Raw genomic sequence first — 13068 nt, forward strand, 5'->3', positions numbered from 1 at the left:
TCTTCAGGTCGTTAATGCAATTAACGAATTCTAGTCGTGTGATTGCTTTTGTAAAATCGAATTACGTAACGTAACATTTTTTTCGAAAAATTTGCAGGTAATATTAAACATTAGCAGGTAATATTATACATGCTTTCTTTTACTGTCAACAATTTATTTGATTGTCAAATTTTTTTTACTTGCAGATTTTGATATTGATTTAATATTAATATTGATTCTAAAATCGGCCATGATTGTTCGTCCACGAAATTGAAATAAAGGCATAAATTTCCATGAATATACAACGATATTATTTTACTCACGTGTTGGCGATAGTCTGCAAAGTTGTATTACAATGTAAGTGAAACTTTATGTTAATCGTTTATTTGACATCAAAACTTTTCGACACTCTTTATTCCGCTTTCAATTTAATTATGCAAAACGAAGGATATTATATTTTTTATTATTAATATTAGTAAAAATATCTATTTTTCAAAAATTATCTAGAAAATACTTTAGATAATTGAAAAAAATAATTAGCTGTATAATATACCATATCGCTGCAAATAGACTTTATTGTCGCGATTAAATTTTGAATTTAGTTTAATATTAAATTTGATAATATAAATATTAAATTTTTAAATTGTCGCCACTGTTGAAAGAAATCGAAGAATTATATTAATCGGCACAAATAAAAATAAATATATTATTTATTCTCGGAAATTCACTAGAGAAGTAATATCTATTACATATAAAATCGCTTTATATCATAAAAGCACACAATGATATGAAAAGTGCAACTATACATATACATATATACATATATATCTTGATTTAAAGGACTTAAATACACGGAATCCTTGGTTTACGAAACTTTGTCGAGTTTTTATTAAATAAATATATTGCAAAAACAGATTGCTCTTGCTATCTATTGATCATTTATTATGACACATGATAAACTTTATAGAAGACATTAATTTTCTCTTATAATGAATGCCTACCTATGCGGATAAAATTCTGTCGACAACAAAACTTCGTAAAACAAAGTTTCGAGACATAAAACTTGAATCTTCGATCGGAGCACAACAATTGCGATATTTTGACGAAGAGAAAAACAATCGTATATTTCATATATTTATACGGGATAAAAAAGTAACACGCATATTTGAGATAAATAGATATGGAAATACCACTTTTAAGTCGCAAGATTTTCTTGGAAAGTGCTTCTTGTCTTGTTTAATAATTAAATGTAACTCTGAATTCTTATAATCATTTCAACTCGGTCGAAGGTTAATACTTGGGTGACTGTATAAGAAGGTTCAATGATCTTATTATTTCCACAATTGTGCGAACACAACACGGTGTATTATATAGACAAATTATACACAATTTTACTAACAATTAATATTAGAATATTATGAATTCGTCGTACTGTATAATTTAATGTGTGTTAGAAGAAATATTATATCGTTCGCGTGAGATTTATTGAAATGTTTTCTTTTTTTTCATATATAAATTTCCAAAACACAGGCATGTTTTTAAGTTATTTAAAAAAATAGACGCTATACTGACTCACAATCGGATCGATTTTATTTATCAATGTTGTGTTCAATATCTCTGAATATTTTAATAAACACTTTTCATATTGTTACATGCTTTTTTATCTCATTTTAAAATATGAAAAGTATCTTAATAATGAAACTATATTTTATTAGGTACATTGTAAAGATTACTTTAGAGAATAAACATTTAAATGCGACATGCGACACAAGCTTTTAGTTGTTACGTCATATAATGATTATTTTATATTTGCAAAATATAATTTGTAATAATCTTAAAGTCATCCATCGTGTTTTATCTAGCGAAAGGAAAGATTCTTTATTTAATCGAAGAAAACATCAAGATATTACAAGTAATTCAACTTTTTATATTCCTTAGATAACAGTGCATATCATTCCATGAGTGTTATTACTCTAGTAATTAAATATTTAAAAAAGATTATTACATTAAATAAAAGACGAAAAAATTTTTCTAATGTCTTGTATCTATTAAAATTTTCAAGCATTTTCGTGCACATTCGAATATTATATTATATGCTAAACATCAAACAGAAAAGCAATAAAATAATACGCTAAAACTATGCCGTGTTATATAATTCTTTTTTCTAAATATCAACATTTGCGTGCTTTAATTTTGTTGTTATTAAAGCCTTTTTTAAATCTTCCGAAAAATAAATGTAAATATATACATATATATATTTTTTAAATTATGATTATTTATAAACAGCATATAAATTATCTAGATATAAATATAGCATCTCTCACACATACACACACACCATACATATGGTTCATTGGAATTTTTAATTTATAACAATATGCGAAAAAGAAAATATTTCCAAATTGTAAAATTTCGTATATAAATCCTTTAGATTTAAATAATCATTTCAATTTTTTAAATATCTTACATCGGCTTACTCTTAAATTGACAATAATTTTGCGTCTAAATATACACATCAAATATATATCATACAATAATTAAATCTTTTTTTTTTCACGACATTGTTGATCCAACTAGAATTTATTTTTTTTATGGACAATATATTAATTTCATCATACAATTTCAAATATATAATTATCATACTTTCTACGTTTCAGTACGAAATCATTTTTCAATACATCTTCTTCTTAACCGCTGTGTAGCGTTCCATGTAAGTGTCATAACCGTCCAGGTTCGCGAATTGCTTCATTTCAAAGAGATTTCCCTCGAGTGCCAATACCGATATTTTGGAATCCTTGAGAATCCTGAGAGGCACCGAGCTCAGCTGTAGACAGTTTTCCTCCAACCGTAGCGTTTTCAATCGCGGGCATTCCGCCAGCTTTTCGGAGATGGTGGCGATCTGATTCTGATTGAGATTGAGTTCGGTCACGTGGAGGCCAGTGACAGCGTCCGGCACGATCGTCAATCGATTCTTGGACAGATCGAGGACGTCCAGGTGCTTGAGGCCGCAAAACACCAACGGGAAGTCGCAGATCTGATTGTCGGACAGATTGACCTGCTTCAGGTGATTCAGCTTTGCCAGCGACGACGGAATCGACCTGATTTGATTCGCGGCGCAATTTAAACCTTCCAGCTTCGCGAGCGCACCTAGCGTGTCGGGCAAACCGGTCAGCCGGTTGTGACTAATGGTCAGCTGTTTCAGCAGCGTAAAGTCGCCGATCTCATTTGGCAGCGCGGTAAACTTGTTCTCGGATAGGTCCAGGGTGCGCAACAACGGCGCCAAGGCACGGAGGTTTTGCGGGAACTCGTCCAGCTTGTGCTGAGACAGCTTCAGCGTGCCGGTCTTCTTCGCGGTTTCATAATGCTGTTTCAAGCCAGAATTGCCCATGCTGTATCGTGAATCTCACAGACACTGCTTCTCGCCCGAATTATTTATTTAAAATCTCCGAGAATTGTTTCTTTTTTATTTCGCATTAAATAAATTATAATCAATCATATGATTAAATTGTATTTATTCGAGTGCCTTTTTTCTGTCGCAGGAACCGAGAAGAGGAGCGACGGGATGCACACGAAGCTCGAGATGTTTCGCGCGAATTTCGACTCTCGGGCGCGCGCGGTCAGGGACTAACTTTCTACGCGGACTGTACCTCGCCTAGCGCTGTACTTTCGCGGGAGACTGTACCGCGCGCGCGGAGCGCGCTGGCGTAGGGCGGCTGTGTTCACTCCGTCGTCGAGATTTTGGCAGCGCGAACGACCAGCAGCGGGGTCGGCGCGCGAACCGGGCGACCCGTTCGTTAACGCACGCGTATACACGCGACACACGCGACGATTTCGTATCCTCGCACGCGGGCGGACACGCCGCGACGTTCGTTGGCACGCACGGGCACGCGAGCGCGGCACAAATACGCGCACGGGAGTGAAATGTCACGCGATTGACAGCAGCGAGTCCGCCATAGCGCCGCTAGTTCCCGTCCCGGCCGCGCGATGGCGCGGCGCGCGCGCGCGCCCGAAAGATGGCCGACGTACGGGGACGTAGCGGTGCGCGTCGAGTTTACATCAGACTGAAAACACCGCGGCGGCCTCCAGTGCGTAGTTTACGATGCGGCGGTGCGTGGGAATGAGGTGGTGTGCGTGATCACGGCAGGGCAACGCGACGCAACCGGGTAACGATGGCTTCCACGTCCAAGACGGAGAAACACGCAGGTAAGAGATAACCACCCGCTCTCGAACGATGACTGACGCGTGCGAAAGAGAGAGATAGAGAGAGAGGGCGCGTATACGCGAGGAATGCGTGCGATTATTTCTCTCGGCGGGATTCCTTCGAAGAAATGAATGTGCGTGATCTCGATTAATGTATTAATTCGGCACCGATGTCGGTTATCAACATTGACGGTGTGATTTGGCTAATCTTATCGTCATCTGAGCGTCATCGTCGGCGATATCAGTTCGGTGACGCTACCGGACACGAAATGTCAACAGCTTATATGTATCGCCTGTCAAACGTGCACGCGTGATTTTCTTCCCTCGATCCTCGCGGAAAGCCGGATGTTTCTGTGTTTTTCCGTTTAAGATACCCGCCGTATTCGTGTGTGACAGGTGTTGAGAAAGTGCTCCATTAGTTTATTAGCTCGCGACAGAAAAACATTTTCTCTTATCGTGGAATTTTCGTCTCTTTGATTAGTGATTTTATCTTCCGTTTTTTCGCGATTATCGAATACTTAATTAAAGTCGTAAGCGATATTGATTCAATCGATTCGTTAAATTGAATCTAGTCATAAACAATAACCGATATTTTCACTCTGTGAAGCGCGATTAGATTTAATTATGACAAGATTTCACTCAACTTGATAATTTAAGCATTGTAGCACAAACATTTACGGGAATGAAATAAATTTCACTTTTCGTAAGAATGCTCCGGTTTTTTTTTTCATGAAGCGCTATTGTCATTCGTCATTGACTTTAATCGCGAAATTGTAAATATGCGAAAAAAACAGTGGAAGAAAACATAAAAAATGTAAATAAAAATTTAGTTTAGGCAATACATTCTTCTCGCACTATATTCGACAAATTTATAACAATCCTTTTATATTTGTTTATTTTTTTAATTACATTTTTATTTTTGAAATATTTGTGTACAATTATTTGTTGACACGACTATTTACAATCGCAATTTTTGATAAATAATACATTGTATTAATTATTTGACAGAAAAATAACTCATATAAGATGAATCAAAAATTGATTTGTCACTATTTCATTTTCGTCTTCGAAACAAAAGCTGTTGCTTTTCTTTATATTTTTTTTAAATGTATTTTTAATGCAAAAATTGATCGGTCAAAACAGCTAAATTGTGTCAATAAACTATGCACGTGTCTAGACGAGACCCGAATCTGATTCGAACAGCTGGCCGTGTCAGGAGTTTTCCGTTCTATAGTTCGCCCCTTTCGAACAAAACCTACCCTATCCTGTTTCCAATCTGGTCGAAAAGGACTGTATTTTCGTAGTGATTGTGTGCGAATTCTCTCTTTCTCTCTTTGCGTGTCGGTTCTCGTTTCTTTTTAGCCCTCCTTCTCGAACGCGTTTCACGTCATACATTTTTCGGTCCATTATGTTCGTTCTTTAGTTTGCACGTGGTTTTGTTGGCTTGACATACATCTTCTTTCACAAAAAACGAAACTCTTGAGTGCCGAAAATGAGGGTCAAGCTTGTGCAATTCAAAAAAATTTTTCAATAATTCAAAAAAAAATTTTCAATAATTTAAAAATTTAAATATCATTCGAGAAGGCAGGGTAGAATTAATTGTAGTGTGTATGTATCGATCAGTAATTAAATGTAACTTTCGATACATTAAGCACAATAATTATTAATATATAATGAATAATAATAAATTAATATATAATGTATAATCAATATTAATCATTAATATTTCGAATATTTACGATGTTGACATCAAAAAAATAAAATTCCTTTTCTAGTTGGATGTTGTATTTTACAAACGCAACATATTTGCTATGTAAAAAAATCAAAATATTGGAGAAACATCCATTATTCGTATTACATGCAAATTTTCATGCAGAAATCTTTATTAAAATCAGGGCGTCTTAGATCTCGCGCTTAAAATCGAATAATTTAATTTTGATAGTGTAACGCAGGGTGTAACAGGTGTAGTTTATCAAAGTTGATACGTTCGATGTCGAAGGGATATGTGATGGATAGAGATACTTAAGTAAAAGCAGTTTGATCAATTTGCCGGATAAAATTGGCAACGACTAACCGACTTTATCCCACGTCATCTGCTCCGCGTAATTGCGTTTAATTCAAGTTGATCTACTGCAATCGTAACGCGTTTGTTGGTTCGATGGGAAGGAAGGCAAGCGATGCCTTTTAAAGATAATTTCGTTCGATACACGTCCCAATTAATTTAATCACTCCTGAATTGTGGAGGCAATTATTTCGAAGTTTTTTAATAGGAAACAAAAATATCTATAGAATAAATTTGATTATATTCAGAAATATTTTTCGGTGGAAAAAGTTTAATTCTTTTCATCGCGATTATAGTGATTTTCGCGTATTTTTCGCTACTGAAGTAGAAATAATCATTAATACGAGAATTACAAAATTGTCTTGCAAAATTTTGATTGATTTTGATGGCGCGAAGACAGGATCGATAATAATATAAATCCATCGCGATGTAGCCTCCTCCGAAACGCAAACTCGTTAAATTCCAGTTAGGAATGGATCGCGTTGAAATTATTCTTATAGTGGCGAATGTATCGCGTGTGAAATGACGGAACGAAGCCTGCGACGCCATTGAACGCGCCCCGGGAGGTTTTGCAGTAATCTTACGAGAGGGAGAGACGCGGAATAATGAGAAAACGAGAGATGGAAGCGCGAGATCGGGATCTCGTCGAATCCGCTTCATCTCGTAGAATTCTTCTACTTTCTATTTTGTCGCCATTATGTTCATCCAGGCCTTTGTACGCAGTCTTGCTTTATCCGCGTATCGTAGCTTCCTCCCTTCGTTATCCCTTTTCGCGATGGAAAGAGTTTGTCGTCAAAAGCAAAAATGCGAAATTTGCGCCTTCTCTTGCCAGATAATCAGATAAGGTATAATTTACAAATGCTAAAAATCTCTCTCTCTCTCTTTCTCTTTATAATGAAAACAGACTTGCATGTGTCTGCCTAATTGTTAATATGATCTTGAACACAGGATTGGATGCGGAATTTTCGACCATTAATTTGTGAACGTTTGCAAAAATTGTATGATAAATGAAAAGGACCTGCATGAAATGATGGTTAAAATGCCCTACTGTAAAAATATCCTAATTTTTCCCTCGAGAATGAATAAGGGATTTAATGTACGAAGAATTGATTCGTTTAAAATAAATTTGCGCAAGTTCTCACAAATTAATGACCGTTATACTGCATTCAGTTTACAGTCTACTTACAGATATTCCGATTATTATTTCAAAGTAGCGAAATTCTGTTATAAAGAAACGTTTTTTTTTTTAAACGTTTGAATGATATCAGCAGACTTGTAATTAGCGTGACGGAGTTTGCTCTCGTCGATGAACTTTATTACCGTAATTATTGCGCTCTATAAATTTTTAGTACGTCGTAATGTGAAAAGATTATACGCGCTTAAAGTTTAACGAAATGGTTTTTTTTTTGGGGCGCGACGAGCAATATAAGTTGCGTTTAAAAGAAATACAAATTCGCCTACGTGTAATTCATTATTTCTAAGTTGCGGCTCTTTGTGAAATAATTCTACCTTTGATCTATTTTGAAAGTTTCTTTTAAATGGACCGGGTTTCGTGATCGAGCAAAGCATATAATTTAAAGCCATTGAAGTTTGTAAGAAGTGATTTAAAAGTTCTACATAACGCGAACATACAGCGTTCTTTTTTCACATAAAATCAATGCTAATTAAATAACACAATATCCTCCTTTTATCAAAGATTTGTTCGATCTTAATCGTATACTTTTTTTATTATCAAATGTGATTATTCTCAACTCAATATCATGAAAGGCGTTAATAATGAATGCAAATTATTTAATAAAAAGAGAGACAAAAATTGAGATAATTTCTATTAAGTTACAATCTGTTTGTATTTACTCAATTTTCCTATTTTTTGTAATATAATGATTTCTCATTAATATGTGATTTTTCACTGATTGAAAGTGAAATTAACCGAGCATTCGTTCCAAGGGCTAGGATCGTATAAAAGCAATTTTTAAAAAGAGTGATCACCATGTTTTATCGAAGCGACCTCGCGATATTTCAAACTCATTCCGAGACTACTTTGCGATACTTGTGGCACACGTCGTTTAGCGCCTTTATTGGATTCGATCTGTCCGCAAACCGTTTAGGAACCGCAATCATGCGCAGCCTTCCGTTCCTATGGCAGTCCCGCCAATATCTATGCAAATCCGCGGCCCGAGTGTTACAAGCCTCATGTCAACCGGTCGATGATGCAAGGCTCGTGCCAGAAACACGCGGCGATGCACAACGCGCTAACGTTAACTCGCTATTCATGAATATGCACGGCCGTTTTCGCTATGCGGATGCGCAAGCGTGCAAAAAAAACGTATGCACGTGTTAAAACTGGTTCACGCACGTGTGTTCATTCTGTCGATTTTTCGTCTCGATTTCGTTTTAGTATGCAATTTTAAAACGATTGTACAAGTGGAAAATGAAAAAAATACGAAATACTGTCGCTCTGTCAAAATTCGCAAATTGATTTCCTCGACTATACATTTCTATGAATTAATTTATTTTATTTATATTTTTTTATTATTTTTTTATTTTTTAATTATTATTTTATTTATATTATTTTATTATTTTTTAAATTATTTTATTAATTTACTATTATTATTTTTATTTATTTATTTAATTTCATTTATTTATACATATTTATTTTATTAAATTGCGTTCCACGTAATATAATAAATACGGATATAAATATCTAAATTATTTATTTATTTTTAGCTAAAAAAATCATGCCTTGGTATTTTAAAATTTTACACTGTCTTCTTAATCGATCGGCTCTAATTTTATTTTATTTATTTACACCTTAAGTAAAAATAATCTATTGTTTAAATGGAAAAGAAAATTTTATTATTTATGATAACATAATGTGCATGAAAAATACATATATATTCTGCGTTACTTTCATGCTTGCACACTGGGCATCTCGAGATCCATTAGGGCGAGCTATTCACTATCGTTTTCCTATGCCAGCCAATTCAATGTGCGGTGAAAATGACAATGTCGATCTTATAACGCGAGAACGGAGTATCCAAGAAGCTTTTTCTCGTATATTGAGCGTATATAAGCAACGTTAACAATGATAGTCTCGCGCGAGAGCTTTCGCAAAAAGGATAGATTATTAAATTTTCATATTTTTAAAATAAAATCGATATAAGATTAGCATCCAGGTTTAATTCGCTTCAAAAGTTCAGATACTGTCGATTATATAATAATATATGTAATTTTCAAGTAATTAAAAAATGATGCAACTTGAAGAAAAAAAAGACGATGAAATTTCAAAAAATCGATGCGGAAAAATATATTTTTATTCGTCAAGAATTTTCATCGACTCTTATAAATGTTCGATTAATAGTTTCCGATAACGAAAGATACTATTTCGAGGGATACCGTGCTAGCTTAAAAATCCGCAAACAATTTGCCGCTCGTCGGTTCCGTCTCGTATATACCTCGAAATAAAGAGCCACTGCCTCTCATACGAGATCTTTTATTCCTCTTCTCCATTAACCCTCTCACCGCACCATCTCTCCTTCCCTCGTGTGTCTTTTACTTGCCCGTCCCTCTCTCTCCTTTTCCCTCTCTCTTTGACCCGTTAAAATAGACGAGGCTTCTTTCCCGGCCAAAGTCGCAGATATTACCGGCCGATCTCGCCAACGGCCGGGTCCGCGAGAACGACAGTTCACCTCAGATCCGCGATCAAGTTGGTTCTAACTCGTGGACTTGTTCCGGAATCTGTCCGCTTCGGAGGTCATCTTTACGGTTCGGCTCTCTCGCAGACGTAAACGGGCATGTCAGATTCCGTCGAGGCGATTCGTTTCGAGTTCTCTAGACGCGGATTCTCCGCCGCGTTAGTGCGAGTTTCCCCCGTGTGTTTCCCCTGTGTGTTTCCCCTTTTTTTTTCTAACATGTTTCTAACATCGCGCGATTAATTGTGCAGAAATTTAATTTACCTTATAGCCTAACGTTTCGACAATCGAATGCAATTTTTATGACTTTTATTGGTTTAATTACCTCTTATCGACGATCGTCGCGCGATATCGAATACGCGATAAAAATATGAGATAAACGGGTGATCAATTATCGCTACCTATTAGATGTATATTGATAATGGTTAAAAATACGGACGCGACGCTTGCCCGTGTGATAGCGCGGCTTGTAAGCAAAAACGTCAGGAGCGAATAAAAAATCGCGCCAGGTCTCTCGCTCCTCGATTAACGGTGTCGTTTAAAGGGCATCGAAATGTCAATTCGCCACTCGGTGTTGCGTACGGTAATTGCGTACAGATTAAGTGGGTGTTTATCTCGCGCGCGATGCCAGGCATTTTAAAAGGCACGCTCGTGAGACGCGCTGACATCTTTTGCTCGACTATTTTGTAGGATGCGCGACAGCGAGAGTTGATTGATCGCTCGATTAAATGGGAGGCAGTCGAGATACGGAACGCCGACTAAGGAGGCGCAGTTTAATTCGCCTCAGTGTTGTTTGACGTATAATTATCGCGTGAATTGCGACAATGTAACTAATCCATCTTCTAATTAGTTTCACGTGCAGGATGATTCGCAGCGATCGCTCCGTAAAACTAGTAATGTATTTTGTCATTTAATTATTTATATTATTTATATTATTTATATTATTTATATTAGATAAACCGAAAATTAATTCCGCGTTTCTTTAAATTCATTTTATTAATTAAATAAATAGTATCCAGAGAGAGAAATATGCATGTTGAAATATCGAAAAAGAAATTTATAAACATCACTGATGTAACCAATTATTATTTATATCATGTTATGTATTTATTTTATATTTAATTTATTTATATTTATTTATATTTATTTATTTTGTTAAATTGCGTGTCACGTAACATAATAATATAATAAATACAATTAATTAAATATACATATTTTGCAACACGATTATTTGTAGATAAAATCGAGGAAAGATTTTTTTACGTGATATTTAAAAAAGATTTTATACATACGTGGCCTTAATTTCTGAAGATTGCACAGTATCATAGTTATTCGACACATGGATGGCAATTGCAAGATATATACAAGATGATCTCGAAAGATTACGATCGTATTACTCGTGGAGTAAACGGTTCGCAGATTAAGCGATCAAGGCGCGATTAGATGTAGAGATCGTTGCATGTGCGTTTAATAAAAGCGCACAAGTCGCAAACTGAGAGAAGAAGCCGGGGTGTATATTTTGCGCTCGTGCATAAATTTATTCGCGCGTTAATTAATGCGCAGAACATGGCTGCTCTCGTCCCCCGTTCGTCATGCTGCTGTTACGCACCTTTACCGGTGAGATAGGAAAAAACAAAGCAGATTATTATAAAGGGCATATCGCGGATATATTTTTACGCATCGCGTACATTCTGAAGAGAATAATTTAATTGCCGATGTTTTACAAATAAGCGAGAATGATTTATTAATTTTTCGTGTTTATTCATTTTATGAAAACATCTGAATATTTTTTTATTTCGTACCCGATATTGTATTCGAGAGTGATGGTAAGATAATGATAGCGGAATTTTGATCTGTTAAGTAACGAAAAACATCGAAATATATATTTTGTGGCACATATTAATTATTTTACAAATTATATCTTGCTTTGTTCAACGGTGTTTATATTGAAACATAATTTAACATATTTTATAACGTAACTTTTTTTTTTCTTATAATGGTCGACGACGGCGTAATCGGCATATTCGTCATGTGCGACGATAAATTTTTATTTTTTTTACATTATTGCGCTTCTGCCATTTATTTTCGGACGTGAAGTCGTCCGCGGTGTATCGCTCATGCCATTTGAGACGCATCGTCTGGCGCGAATGATAATTTTCAGACAAGCAATCGGCATAAAGTGTAAAGATAGCGGTGCTCGAAATCCGAAAATAACGATGCGACGAGAAATGTAACGTAAATGGGTCGCAAGTTCATCAGTGCTAATTATTGTTAATTACAATATGTTATGCGATCATGATATCTTCATTTCGCATCTTCTTGCTTTCGTGAATAATCGAGTTAATGTCATTGATTGAGAGAAAGAAAAAGAAACGGGATATTTTAAACAAAATTTATCAATATATAAAAGATATTTCTTGATTATTTATAAGAAATAAATTATAAAAAAGAGATTAATAATTGAAAATTGTTACAACAAATTACATAATTATATAGTAAATAATTAAATATATATTAATATAAATTAAAAGTTATTTTTTCTAAAGTTTTAAATAATTTTTCTTCTTTTACATCGTCTAATCAATAATACATAATTTTATTAGACGCGCACACGTTGTTTCATTAATAACGAGACGTAAACAAAATGTTATACAGGAAATATGTTATTTTTATCGGAGTGGATCCCGTTTGCATGTTTCATCGGTGAAAATGCGATGTTTTTAAAAGAGAAGCGGAATTCAACAACTTTTTACACAATATAGAATTACATTATAAATCTCGTTTTTCTCAATCACAATTTTATTCTTAAAACATAAAAATATATATTAATTTTTTCAGATTAATAATTTTTATTTTAAAAATATATTAATAGAATGTGACAAATACATGATTATACATATGTAAAGTCCATATGTTTTAATATAGAAAAATACCGTATATCATATTTTCACAAAAATTCATGCTCGCAATCATCTTTTAGCCGCTATCTCTATTATATAGAACGGCCTTTAACGGGAACCGAGCTTAGTCTAAAATTTGCATCAAAGCCTTTGCTTATCGTTGTCGAATATAATGTCTGGAGAAAATTCGATAATTTTATTAGAGATACACAACAAGTAGTCCAGAAGAACTGTA

At 34.7% G+C, this 13068-nt stretch overlaps 2 protein-coding genes across 9 annotated transcripts in view; one reads left to right on the plus strand and one right to left on the minus strand.

Moving 5' to 3' along the window:
- Positions 1 to 2419: 2419 nt before the first annotated feature.
- LOC105251816 (leucine-rich repeat-containing protein 57) lies at positions 2420 to 3983 on the minus strand. The gene has a single exon (XM_011258850.3). It carries the CDS (start codon positions 3365 to 3367, stop codon positions 2651 to 2653), a length of 717 nt encoding a protein of 238 aa, XP_011257152.1. The 5' UTR covers positions 3368 to 3983; the 3' UTR covers positions 2420 to 2650.
- Positions 3984 to 3994: 11 nt separating this feature from the next.
- Positions 3995 to 13068, plus strand: part of LOC105251814 (guanine nucleotide-releasing factor 2) — a 69184-nt gene continuing 60110 nt past the window's right edge. For 4 of the 8 annotated variants that reach the window (XM_025411442.1, XM_011258843.3, XM_025411443.1 and 1 more), the window contains exon 1: positions 9922 to 10094. Coding sequence is in view for 1 of the 8 variants with exons in the window: in XM_025411444.1 (XP_025267229.1) it covers positions 4149 to 4182 (34 nt within the window). In the remaining 7 variants the exon portion in view is untranslated. Of the gene's footprint in view, positions 4183 to 9920; positions 10095 to 13068 lie in introns of those variants that run through there. The other 4 variants (XM_025411444.1, XM_025411440.1, XM_025411445.1 and 1 more) reach the window with 4 other exon arrangements.

Source organism: Camponotus floridanus, unplaced genomic scaffold, assembly GCF_003227725.1.
Source record: "Camponotus floridanus strain SB8 unplaced genomic scaffold, Cflo_v7.5 scaffold4, whole genome shotgun sequence".
NCBI lineage: Eukaryota > Metazoa > Arthropoda > Insecta > Hymenoptera > Formicidae > Camponotus > Camponotus floridanus.

Excerpts from the sequence above, each read along its gene's own strand:
- LOC105251816 (XM_011258850.3), bottom strand. The coding sequence starts at position 3,367 with ATGGGCAATTCTGGCTTGAAACAGCATTATGAAACCGCGAAGAAGACC.